Below are 13,544 nucleotides of genomic sequence, written 5' to 3' on the forward strand. Positions count from 1 at the left end.
GAAGTGAATGACTCAACGTTTCAAACAACCAAACTTTCTGAGAGTGGAAGACATCTGGTGCAACCAATTTACTCCAGACAGTGAATTTTAACATACTGTCTCCATGGTAAAGGCCTTAGGGCAGATTCTCTCTGGACTCCCTCAAGGTAATTCATAGTTTGGTCTAGATCCTAAGTGATATTTTGGCTCTGATCATCACAATCATTATGGTTACTCCAGCACCCCATGATGTCATTAATGAGCCATAGGTGATCTGTTTCAGGAGACCTGATTGGCCATCAGGCATTTGATGATATGACCTTTTCAATCTCAATCTAACTGGCATACGAGGAGGACAGGAAACACCCTGGAGTCACACCTCATCTGCTATACCTCTTCCCTTGTTCCTTTGTCAGTCAGCTCCTTAATCCCCTCTTCTCACAGATAAAGGAAAGGCATCAAGGAGAAGAAGCTGCTGATGACTGTTGATGCACTCGCAATGCCCAGACAGCTTGTCTTTTGTCAAGTAGATGGCTAGGCCAGGGTTCAGGGGTTGATACAGTATGTGATGGGGCTTCCCCTACTGTTTAAGTTACCCAAATACATGTCCACGTCAACATAAGGGGTTTATGACAAAAGAAAAGCCACTTTGGATATGTTGAATATGATCATTTTATTAGAAAAATACAGCATCCTGAGAAGAGAAAAGCTACAAAAGTCAGTCAACCCAGTTTCTATTAAACCAAGAAAAACAAAACCATTCATTTGTTCAGTCACCAACTCACTGCTAAAAACATTGAACAAGTAGAAGTCGATTAAAATAGCTATAAAAAAATACAAACAACCAAACATTTGTAAAAAGGTTGCCGTTTCAGTGTTACTGGTAAAGCAGGAAAGCCTGGAGTCTGTAAGGGAGGAAGAGGGCTGATGTTCTGTCCAGACGAGCCTGTCCCAAACTCCTCCGAATGCAGAACCGACACAGCTGAGAAAGAGTGCAGGGACCTGGGGAGAAAGAGGTAGAACGAAGAAGATATGTCAGACATGGAAAATACACTGTAATAGCCCACTGGGCACAGACATAAATTCAACGTCTATCCCATGTTGGTTCAAGTTAATTTCATTGAAATGACGTGGAAACAACGTTGATTCAAACATTGTTTTCCCAGTGGGACATTTTGGTAAAGTCATGTATGCATGGATGTGCGTGTGAATGCATTAATAAACAAGTATTTTCACCTCTTTTCTGTATTGTAGTTCTGACTGTACTGTCGCAAGCTGCCAGCTCCAGAGGAGTCTTCCCGTCTGAATTCCTACAACTCCCATCAGCCCCGTAGTCCATCAGAAGCTCCACCACCCTGACTTCTCCCCCTCGCACTGCAGCATGTAATGGTGTGTCATGACCACACCCACCCTGGACATCAACACCTGATTGCAGCAGTCTCTCCACACAGTCGGTGGCCTGGGCCAGACAGGCTGTGTACAAAGGGGTTCCCACACCAGGCAGCTCCAGGTCTATGTGGAATCCATGGGACAGCAACACCTCTAGACACTCCCTGTGACCTGGGGAGGGAAACAACTTTTACTGAGTACAATGTCTACCATTATACCATCATGCTGCATGAAATGGTCATTCTGAGTCACACTGCACATAAAATAAATCCACATGCACACTTACCTCTCTTTGCAGCCTGGTGGATGGGTGAAGCCAGGTGATGGACAGCATGTGTGTTGGGGCTGTACTGTAGAATCAGTCTGACACAGGCAACACTCCCACTGCTGCAGGCATTGAAGAGGGGTGTGGCTCCATCAGTCGATACCATCTCCACCTGCAGACACACAGGGAGCAATCACATGAAGCGGCTTTAGGTTAGACACTACCTATATTGGTAAAACACAATCATTTATCACCTTTGATTCTTCCTAGTTTGAGCGAGAGAAAAGAAATGGTATCCTTACATTGGCCCCGTTCTCCAGTAGGAACATGGTGCAGGCGTAATGTCCTCCGAGGCAGGCCTCGTGGAGGGGAGAGACCCTGTCCATTGTCAGCATGTCCACAGGAAATCCCTGAGAGTAGAGAAGATGGAGGACTTCATGTCTATGTGATGTGTGTTTTTAGTGTCAGTAGGTGATTTTTATGGCAGCTTTATACTGTAAGACATGGTTTTGAATGTGTACCTGTGAGATCAGAGTCCTCAGGATCAGGAGTCTACCCTGGTAGGCGGCATCGTGAAGAGGAGTCCTGTCTGACCACAAGTCTGTGGAAACACAATCATTCCTTTACATTTAAGACATTTAGCAGACGCTCTTATCCAGAGCGACTTAGTAGTGAATGCATACATTTCATTTTCTTCCCATACTGGTCCCCCAGACTGTAGCCTGTCCAAACACAGCACATCATTATCAGACAATCAACCTCCTGGACCTCAGACACACTGAAGCCCAGTTCCTGCCCCAGTATCACAGAAAACACTACCTGGGAGAACTAAACAACCACTTCCCCTCTCCCCCCCAAACTGGTCGTACTAACTGGCTCGTCTCAATAGAAGTAAATGAATATGCAGCAGACAAACCTGTTGGAACAGCCAGGAGAGTTCATGTGCAAATGAGAGGCACTGTAAGGGAACTGTAGTCTCATACTCAAGTACTACCAGTGGTATAAATACTTTTCTACAGCAGGTTTTTTTTTTGGGGGGGGGGGGCATCTGTACGTCACTTTATATTTTGACAATTTACTCCACTCCCATTGAAAATAATGCACTTTTTACTCCATACACTCTGACACCCCAAAGTACTTGTTATATTATGAATGCTTAAGAGAACAGGAAAATTGTCAAATCACACATGTGCCATCTGGTTTGCCTAATAAGGAATTTTAAATGACTTTTACTTTTGATATTTAAAATCAAACACTTTGTCTTTTACTTAAGTAGTATTTTACTGGGTGACTTTCACATTTACTTGAGGCATTTTCTATTAAGGTACAGTATTGTTACTCTGCATATCTACATGCTGATGTATCTGTAACATACAGTGTATTCAGAAAGTATTCAGACCATGACCACGTTGTTACGTTACAGCCTTACTCTAAAATAGATTAAATACATTTTCCCCCTCATCTACACACAAATTTTATATGAACATAAATATAAGTATTCAGACTCTTTACTCAGTACTTTGTTGAAGCACCTTTGGCAGTGATTACAGCATTGAGTCTTCTTGGGTATAACTCTACAAGCTTGGCACACCTTTATTTGGGGAGTTTCTCCTATTCTTCTTTGCAGAGCCTCTCAAGCGCTGTCAGGTCGGATGGGAAGTGTCGCTGCACAGCTATTTTCAGGTCTCTCCAGAAATGTTTGATCGGGTTCAAGTCCAGGATCTGGCCACTCAGACTTGTCCCGAAGCCCCTCCTGTGTTGTCTTGGCTGTGTGCATAGGGTTGTTGTCCTGTTGGAAGGTGAACCTTTGTCCCAGTCTGAGGCCCTGAGCACTCTGAAAACTTTCTCCATCAAGAATCTCATAGTACTTTGCTCCATTCCTCTTTGCCTCGATCCTGACTAGTCTCCCAGTCCCTGTCGTTGAAAACATCCCAACAGCCTGATGCTGCCATCCCCATGCTTCACCATTAAGGACCGATTGGTGGAGTGCGGCAGAGATGATTGTCCATCTGGAATGTTCTCCCATCTCCACAGAGGAACTCTGAGTGACCATCGAGTTCTTGGTCACCTCCTTAACCAAGGCCCTTCTCCCCAGATTTCTCAGTTTGTCTTGGTGGTTCCAAACTTCTTTCATTTAACAATGATGGAGGCCACTGTGTTCTTTGGGATCTTCAAAGTTGCCAACATTTTTAGTACCCTTCCCCAGATCTGTGCCTGAACACAATCCTGTCTCAGCGCTCTACAGCTAATTCCTTCAACCTCATGGCTTAGTTCTTTCTGAGATGCACTGTCAACTGTGGAGCTTTATATAGACAGGTGTTTGTCTTTCCAAATCATGTTCAATCAATTGAATTTACCACAGGTGGACTCCCATCAAGTTGTAGAGACATCTCAAGGATGATCAATGGAAACAGGATGCACCTGGGGTCAATTTCGTGTCTCATAGCAAAGAGTCTGAATACTTATGTAAATAAGGTATTTCTGTTTTTTTATATTTAGTACATTTGCAAAAAAAAAATGCTTTGTCATTATGGGGTGTTGTGTGTAAGATTGCTGAGGAAATGTGTTTATTTAACCCATTTTAGAATAAGGCTGTAGCGTAACAAAATGTGGGGAAAGTTAGTGGGAAAATTGAGAAAAATGTAGTAGTGACTGTTGTCGATAAACAGACTTCCGAAGGCCCTCGACTCGACAACTAGCTTTTGAGATGGACTTGATTCTGTCGCGAACTCACATATCGAGTACTCAACGTGTTCGGTCTGAGATTAAGCGAAGGTTTCCGGCCATCAATAAGGCAACAAGAGTTTGTTTTGATATTTTAACCTGCGTGTAGTGATAGCGTTTGGTGTGGGGGGACAAAATAAATGTATGCACGATGGCGCACGCGCGCAGCCGGTTTGGGTTCCGTGTTAAAGCCCCCAGGCATCTCTACCCCCAATGCTCCAATTTATGTTAAGTGATCCCAGAGGTCACTCAGGGTAGCCCTCATATCCATTCGTTTACTACTAGGATATGCTGAACAACACCTCTCCTGCTTGCAGTGCTCACACAGATTCAGAGATCCATGTAATGCATCAGCAGCGGGTAATCTGATTTCCAATGACTACACCGGCAATGCTAATGTGTTTCATCCTAAATGGAACACTCTCACATCTATGTCCCATGGAGAAGCAATAGGCTACAGGCTAACATCACAAATATAGCTTATCAATTTCTACACCCCCTCATGCAAATATGTTTGTCTCTCTGTGGGGGGAATGGTTAAACTGAAGATTGGAAATGGACTGAAATAAAAATGTGCACTGTGTGGTGAACATGAATGGTTTCAGAAGTGTGTATGTGGACGTGATTAGTAATACCCAGTGGTTATAGTTAAACTAGACTTTGGTTCCCTTACTTTCACTAAGAAAATGATAGGCAGTATATTTATTCAGGACATACATCAGTCGGCTACCCACTGTGCACATATCAGTTCAACGTTTAGTTTTCATTTACATTTGGTTGGATTTGTCAACAAAAATATTTCACCATGTCATTGGATTTAGGTTTTTAAAAAAATACAAAATTCCCTTAAGTTGTTTACTTTTGTTCTTCAAATTCAATCAGTTTTCCACGTTGATTCAACGTCATCACATTTCATTTTTGGGGTTGAAATTACATGGAAACAACATTGATTCAAACAGTAGGTAGACAGTATTCTTCTTCTAAAAACACACACCAATATATCTTGACCTAACTGCTCTCTTTCCATTTTCTCTCTCTCTCATCGCCTCAACCAACTTCCTGAAATATCTGAAACAACTCTGGTTCTCAACTCTTAGGAAAACATACTGTATAATGTGTTTATTCAGGACACCAATCTTCTCTGTTGAACAACACCAATACCACAGACAAAAGCACAGAACACACTGAAGATCTCTTGGCCTTTCTCAAATTGTAAGTGTAACTTTCTTGCTCTCACAGAACACAAACTTGCTAAACAGTATTTACTTTGACAAAGCAGCAGAAGAAAAAGAGAAAACCATACCAGCCATGAGCGAGTTGCATGCCAGTCCACCATAGATGTGGAAGGGTGCCCTCCAAGGCCGACCGCACAGGACAATCTCCGTCTGCACACCAGCCATGGTCAAACAACAGCAGCCTCCTCCACAGTGAATGAACCAGCTATGGGTGGGATCCACAAACCTGTCTGCCCACTGCTGGCCTTCACAGACCTCTTATCAGGCCCCAAGCTACCTCCTCCCCCCAACCCTGAGGAAAGGAGTACCACCCCTACAACCCCCCTTTCCGTGGAATTGGGGACCCGTTGCATGACAATAGAGGTAAGCATAGGACGGATAGACACGGACACGGACACACACACACACACACACACACACACACACACAAATGGAACATCTGTCTCTATTCTGATATCTAGGTGATAAGGTGTGGTACTTCAACATGTGCAGAGGACAACCTTGTGGCGTAAGAAAAAAAATAATTGGATAAGGTGTGATTGAATTTAAAAAATCGGTTTAGGGCTTTCTGAAAGGCAATTTTAAGAGGGGAGTAGTAAAGCTATCTGCATATCTGTGTCGTTACATCATTCAAGTCCGGTTCACTGTTTCCTTCAGGGACATCACTTCAAAACAGCCAGTCAAAACATGGTGCCTGTAGAACATTGACATTGGAATGTAAAAAGTTGGGTATTTTGAAAGTAAAAACTTTTCAATAGTGCAAAAAAAACATGTTTTTACCAAACTGTGTTTCAGTCTTCACAAACAGTCTGAATGAGGGCTACATATTGACTTTTCAGACTTGTTCTAAAACTATTGAGCTAGATTAGTATGTTACATGTATAGGGGGATGGGTGTGTCCAGCACCTCTGGAACCTCCCCTGCATACAGTATACGCTCTCCTACATCTCTTTGAAACATTTGACCCTCATGAATACCTACTTTTAACCACTTTAGGCAGAAAATGTGTTTCTATAGTGACAACAATGATGCTATTTACCCAGACTACAACCCTAACAATGTGTGAATGGTGCATTACCCTCATCCTTGAAAAGATAGGAATGCCATTCCTACCTCCTCCCCTTTCATTGCTATGTGTTTCGTCTGGCAAGATGTTTACAGTGAAAACTGTGATGTTTTTGTTCTAGGACATACAACAAGTTTGAGGCCCTAGCTATTGAAAATCCATGATCAGAAAAAAGGGTGATAAAATAGGTCATCCTGCAACAGACTTTACTTATTTCCATCATAGGTCAAGGTTCAGGAATCAGTGCATCATCAGGGTACACACAGCCTTAAGCATGAGCTCATAAACATTTGTAAAAATAAACAAATCTCCAAAGGAGAGGAACCACCCAACAAAGACATTGGCAAAGCATGATATGAGTAAAAATGTTAAACAGCAGAGAACTACAAAAAAATGAAATTCAAGCATAAAAGGACAAGGAAGGGAACTTGGTTAGTGGGAGGGGTTGGAATACAAAACTATGCTATTACAGACTCCCCCTTAAAGTTTACACTGCTGTCTATGGCAACCAGTGGCATTCATTGTGGCATTTTTGTAATAACGATATACCCTCCAACCTTCAGTGCAAAGCATTGATAAAGAAATTAAAATACAAAAACTAGGAGTGAAACATTAATACAGAAGTGCTTCAGTTTTGGGGTTCATTTTGGGGTTCATTCCGGGGTTACAAAGAATAAAACGTATATCTAGAACCGTCTTAACCTGAGCAAGAACACTCATCCTATTGTAAACATCAGGGTTACCCTTAAAACATTCTGCAATGAGTGGTCAGCATCCACAGGTGATTAGGTAGTGGGGTCAGAGGTCAAGCTAAGATTTTATGTTGAGGATAAGTTATGTTGAGGATAAGGAGTTGTGTTTGCTTGGCGTTATCATCATAGCTTGGTATTTTGACCACCTGGCTTCTCCTTTGTCAACATGGCACTTTTAGAGAGAGTTCCTTTCCTATCGCCCAAGCCCTGCCTCCACAGCCCCTGGGGGCCTGTGGCGTCCATGGCAACGTCTATGAGGCAGTCTGGGAGGAGCCAGCGGAGAAGGAGCAGGAAGAGGAAGTTGAGGACAGCGAAGAAGGCAAAGATGGAGCCTGCCACAGGGCCACAGTGGGTTCTCAGTCTGAGCAGCCGTCTGTCCAGAGGAAGAACCTTCTCCCCAGCCACACGGTCATACACCTGACAGAAGAGAGAGCAGACACACACACAGTGTTAGTATCAATGAATTAAACCGCATCAATATCTCAGTGTGTCAATTAAAGGTATTATGGCAGTGTATCAGTCTAGATTTAGAAAACATGCTAAATATATTACGCATGTATGAGCCTACCTTCTCTGTCCTCTCTGCGACATTCCTCCAGGTGTAGAGTGTGCAGACGTGGGCGTGGATGGAAGCTGGGGAGGCGACGCTGCCCGATCGTTGCCTAGCGATGACACTGTCCAGGCCGGCACAAAGAGAACGCACGGTGGGCTCACACAGGGTGATCAAATCCTCAGGCAGAACCTCAGGGATCCCTCCAACACGCGTACTTACCACCTACAGTGAGGGAAAAAAGTATTTGATCCCCTGCTGATTTTGTACGTTTGCCCACTGACAAAGAAATGATCAGTCTATAACTTTAATGGTAGGTTTATTTGAACAGTGAGAGACAGAATAACAACAAAAATATCCAGAAAAACACATGTCAAAAATGTTATAAATTGATTTGCATTTTAATACTTTTTTCCCTCACTGTACACACACACACTTCCATGAACCACATACATACTCAATCCACTGATGCTAAGAATAACAAGCAGACTACCATACCAACCAGCCACGTGCAGATACCAACCAGATACCAACCAGCCACATGCAGATACCAACCAGCCACGTGCAGATACCAACCAGATACCAACCAGCCACATGCAGATACCAACCAGATACCAACCAGATACCAACCAGCCACATGCAGATACCAACCAGATACCAACCAGCCACGTGCAGATACCAACCAGCCACATGCAGATACCAACCAGCCACATGCAGATACCAACCAGCCACATGCAGATACCAACCAGATACCAACCAGCCACGTGCAGATACCAACCAGCCACGTGCAGATACCAACCAGCCACGTGCAGATACCAACCAGCCACGTGCAGATACCAACCAGCCACGTGCAGATACCAACCAGCCACATGCGGTACCAACCAGCCACATGCGGATACCAACCAGCCACATGCGGATACCAACCAGCCACATGCGGATACCAACCAGCCACATGCGGATACCAACCAGCCACATGCGGATACCAACCAGCCACATGCGGATACCAACCAGCCACATGCGGATACCAACCAGCCACATGCGGATACCAACCAGCCACATGCGGATACCAACCAGCCACATGCGGATACCAACCAGCCACATGCGGATACCAACCAGCCACATGCGGATACCAACCAGCCACATGCGGATACCAACCAGCCACATGCGGATACCAACCAGCCACATGCGGATACCAACCAGCCACATGCGGATACCAACCAGCCACATGCGGATACCAACCAGCCACATGCGGATACCAACCAGCCACATGCGGATACCAACCAGCCACATGCAGATACCAACCAGCCACATGCGGATACCAACCAGCCACATGCGGATACCAACCAGCCACATGCGGATACCAACCAGCCACATGCGGATACCAACCAGCCACATGCGGATACCAACCAGCCACATGCGGATACCAACCAGCCACATGCGGATACCAACCAGCCACATGCGGATACCAACCAGCCACATGCGGATACCAACCAGCCACATGCGGATACCAACCAGCCACATGCAGATACCAACCAGCCACATGCAGATACCAACCAGCCACATGCAGATACCAACCAGCCACATGCAGATACCAACCAGCCACATGCAGATACCAACCAGCCACATGCAGATACCAACCAGCCACATGCAGATACCAACCAGCCACATGCAGATACCAACCAGCCACATGCAGATACCAACCAGCCACATGCAGATACCAACCAGATACCAACCAGCCACATGCAGATACCAACCAGCCACATGCAGATACCAACCAGCCACATGCAGTACCAACCAGCCACATGCAGTACCAACCAGCCACGTGCAGTACCAACCAGCCACGTGCAGTACCAACCAGGGTTACCGTAAAGAAAATGTGGCGCCGGACATTTGACAGGCAGCATTTTAATTTACTGGACATTTGAGAAAATTCCCAGACCCATATGCATTGGGTGCGTAACCTGATTAGGGTGTACACTCACGGTGCTTGTGGTAATATGGTAATTCATATTCAAAGATGAGGGTGCAACGATGTGCGGTCTTTTTTACTGAACTCTGATGTGCACTTTGAAGATGTTAGAATAACTGTCCACATGAACTTTTCCTCAGACAACAAGACCAGTCACAAACAGCAAAATCACTAGCCTGTCAATCTACTATAGTATAAACGTTTCGTTCTGTAATGCAATTAGCGGGAAAACAGCATTGTCCAAAGCGCACTGCACATGAGTGATTTCATGTGACAGAGATGAAAATATCCATTAGAAATGTAGAAAGTGGGGAGATCTAATACGCAACAACTAGCATGGGTTGATAATATGACTAGTATTGTGTCTCTGGCTAATGGACAATGAAAGAAAGTGGATTTAAAATAATTGCCTCTACAGATATGGTCTGATTTTGGCTAGGCTACATTGAAGCATGGTAAGACATGCCTCATAATATGTAGTAAAACTTTCAGATTTCAAACAATAAAGTATATGTTTTCAAAATGGATACTGCCTCCAGCTCATTGTAATGTGGTGTGTGTCACATTGATGTAGCCTGCCTTCCATTGCATATGCATTTGCTGTTTGAGATGTTTTAGCAGTAGCTCTTGCGCTGTCTGACAGATTTTCCGCTCAAAGACTCTGTATCTGTATGCTGTACACGTGATAAATAAGATACATAACAAATATACTGTGTACACGAGCCAATTTAATTCCACAAAATGTTGCAAATGAACCAATAGACCTATAAGAAGGACCAGCCAAATGCATTTACATCAACCGGTATTTACAGCAATAAACTGGCTAAAAAGTATTATGTCTCTTCTGCCAGACAATTGGCATGCAGCAATTGGATTTATCAGCATTTGTATCATTTTTCTGTTTTGCCAAAAACCCAGCTATAAACAGTACAACCACCTTCTAGTTTGTGTCCAGGTATGGGCAACAGAGGATGAATATGGATTAATATTCAGTAGGCAAACAGACCTGTAGTCCACAGCTGGCCCCCTCCACTATAGCCATGCAGAAGGCCTCGGTCAGGGAGGTGTTGAGGAAGATATGTCCCTGGACCAAGACCCCCCGCACATCCTTATGCTCAAGGGCCCCCAGGAGACGCACCCTGGGGAGAGAGAGAAGCATATCAGACACACACCTACACCCTCAAACATATACCAACCCAGACACATCACTGTTCAATTCTACCTGTCGTGTAGCTGGTATTTCTCTCTCACTTCCTCCAACACGATTCTCTTTGGTCCCTCTCCACCAATCAGGAAATGTAGATCGGGATGTTTGAGGCACAGCTCTGGGATGATCCCACCCAGAAGATCTATTCCTAAAAAAAGTGTAAAAGCAGCAGTTGAGACTTCACATTCCTACAATCATATCTACAGGCTTTATTTATTGATAAATGACAAGCGCACATAGTTCATCTATTTGCTATGTGGGGTCTACATTTATCATTATATAGTCTCACCCCTCCTTACCTTTACGATAGACGAGGCGGCTGACCACTACGATGGTGATCCTGTTGTCATTACGCTGGGAAGGGTCGGGGGTGAAGTCTGTGGGGTCGACAGCGTTGGGGATGACAGAAACAATCTCGGGGTCAAGTGCTGCCCTAAGCACGGTGTTCTCCTTACTGGTGTACGACACGCACACAATGTGATTGGTGTCGCACAGAGACACCGTCAGCAGCTTATTGGTCAGCACCGAGCTAACATCAGCAAAACCAAAGAGTGAGTGGTCAGTAAACACCTGTAAACAGACAACAACGTAGTTATTTATACTAAATGGACACACAAAAACTATTTTAGGAACTTTATATGCTATCATCTTGCTCTAGGACGCGCCTGCAATGGCATCATCTTCCCTAAAGTGCACCACCTTCGGTCAAAATTGGCTTAGTTTCACTGCCCACAACTCTGTTAGACTGCTACCCACAACTCTGTTAGACTGCTACCCACAACTCTGTTAGACTGCTACCCACAACTCTGTTAGACTGCTACCCAGAGAGGCTGCTACCCACAACTCTGTTAGGCTGCTACCCACAACTCTGTTAGGCTGCTACCCACAACTCTGTTAGACTGCTACCCAGAGAGGCTGCTACCCACAACTCTGTTAGGCTGCTACCCACAACTCTGTTAGGCTGCTACCCACAACTCTGTTAGGCTGCTACCCACAACTCTGTTAGGCTGCTACCCACAACTCTGTTAGGTTGCTACCCACAACTCTGTTAGGTTGCTACCCACAACTCTGTTAGACTGCTACCCACAACTCTGTTAGACTGCAACCCACCGTGTTGAGGCCCATGGTCTTGGCGTGGAACAGTGCATCGTGGCCCATGGCGGAGAAGGAGCTGTGGGCGTGCACCACGGTGATACGCTCCCTGACAAACACGCAGCGCAGCAGCGGCAGGCTGTGGAAGCAGGTGGTAGCTGTGGACTGGTTGTACATCACCTGCAGGGGCAGGTAGTACACCTTGAGCCCGTTGGTCAGGTAGCGGACCCCCTTTCTGCAGCCGTAGGCGTGGGTGGCGATCACCACCTTGTGACCCTTCTCTATCAGACACTGAGACAGCTGGTAGATGTGGCTCTCCACCCCTCCCATGTTGGGGTAAAAAAAGTCTGACACCATGCAGATGTTGTGCTTCTTGGCAGGGGCCTGGGGAGCCACTGTGAGCCCATCAGGGTGTCTGTTGGCTGGGGGAGCGTGGACAGCTGCCCCCCTCCTTCGCTGGCCCATGGTGGTGGAGTTATATGGTGGTGTGCGTCATTCATACAGGCGTCTTACATTTAGAGGAACCATGCACCTGAGTAAACAATGAAATAAACATTACAATGGATAGCTACAACTACACAATCTGCTCAGATTAACCTAGGACTTGATCTAACTACAACATACACTTTGGTAATGAAGCATATGGATAGGTTATCTATGAATAAGCAGTTGCTAGCAAGTCGAGGAATCATCTTTGTAGTGGCATGGACAACGATTCCCATAGATACCCGATTAATTTGTGGCTTGGAGGTAGCATGCTAACGTGGCTAGCAAGTTAGAAATTAGGCTAGATAAACTAGCTAGTATGTTTGCTGTAATGCTTCCGAGAACATTTAGATGACTAGGACTTGAGAGACTACGACCTTACCTTCAAAACAAAGCGAAATTGTTTTTTGTTTGATATAAACCTACATTTTGTCTCAGTCTATCTTCATTCAAATTTCTGTCAATCAAAACATCTCGTCACTTCCTGGTCCGCTTCAGATCGTCTTCTTCTTCTTCCTTTTCTTCTTCTTCTAGAATCTGGTGTAATTGCTGCCTCCTGCTGTAGTAGTCAGGAATAGCCTCACTGCGTCTGGTGCGTTCAACACCTGGGTTGCGGTCCAAACACTTAAAAGACACACCCTCGTCCGCTTACCCTCGCCTTATGCCCTTGGGGGAATCCCCGTCTCCATCTTGGAGAGTGGTTCAAATAATTAGCCAAGCAAGGGAAGTTTGCAATGTAAGCCCCTCAGCCCTCGTTTTTAGTCGGCTTTGCAAGTGTACAATTATGTTCACTACGGCCTGAAACTCCCCATAATTCAATTCACGATTGT

General features: G+C 45.0%; 2 protein-coding genes across 3 annotated transcripts; both read right to left on the minus strand.

Annotated features, from left to right (window-relative positions):
• Window positions 1–856: 856 nt before the first annotated feature.
• On the minus strand, window positions 857–6,752 carry asb11 (ankyrin repeat and SOCS box containing 11). Its single transcript, XM_029710712.1, has 6 exons — window positions 5,661–6,752; window positions 2,155–2,234; window positions 1,936–2,043; window positions 1,655–1,805; window positions 1,216–1,539; window positions 857–981 (listed from the first exon to the last, which is right to left on the minus strand). The coding sequence occupies exons 1-6, from the start codon at window positions 5,755–5,757 to the stop codon at window positions 857–859; spliced, it is 885 nt and encodes a 294-aa protein (XP_029566572.1). The 5' UTR covers window positions 5,758–6,752.
• A 95-nt stretch (window positions 6,753–6,847) lies between these two features.
• Window positions 6,848–13,211, minus strand: LOC115161209 (phosphatidylinositol N-acetylglucosaminyltransferase subunit A). 2 transcript variants are annotated; one of them, XM_029712000.1, is made up of 7 exons: window positions 13,141–13,211; window positions 12,247–12,760; window positions 11,436–11,706; window positions 11,152–11,284; window positions 10,936–11,068; window positions 7,979–8,185; window positions 6,848–7,827 (listed from the first exon to the last, which is right to left on the minus strand). In XM_029712000.1, exons 2-7 carry the CDS (start codon window positions 12,691–12,693, stop codon window positions 7,534–7,536), a joined length of 1,485 nt encoding a protein of 494 aa, XP_029567860.1. In that variant the 5' UTR covers window positions 12,694–12,760; window positions 13,141–13,211; the 3' UTR covers window positions 6,848–7,533. The 2 variants fall into 2 exon arrangements, with proteins under 2 accessions (XP_029567860.1, XP_029567858.1); XM_029711998.1 differs by having other exon boundaries at window positions 13,097–13,202.
• Between the last annotated feature and the right edge of the window lie 333 nt (window positions 13,212–13,544).

Source organism: Salmo trutta, chromosome 24, assembly GCF_901001165.1.
Source record: "Salmo trutta chromosome 24, fSalTru1.1, whole genome shotgun sequence".
NCBI lineage: Eukaryota > Metazoa > Chordata > Actinopteri > Salmoniformes > Salmonidae > Salmo > Salmo trutta.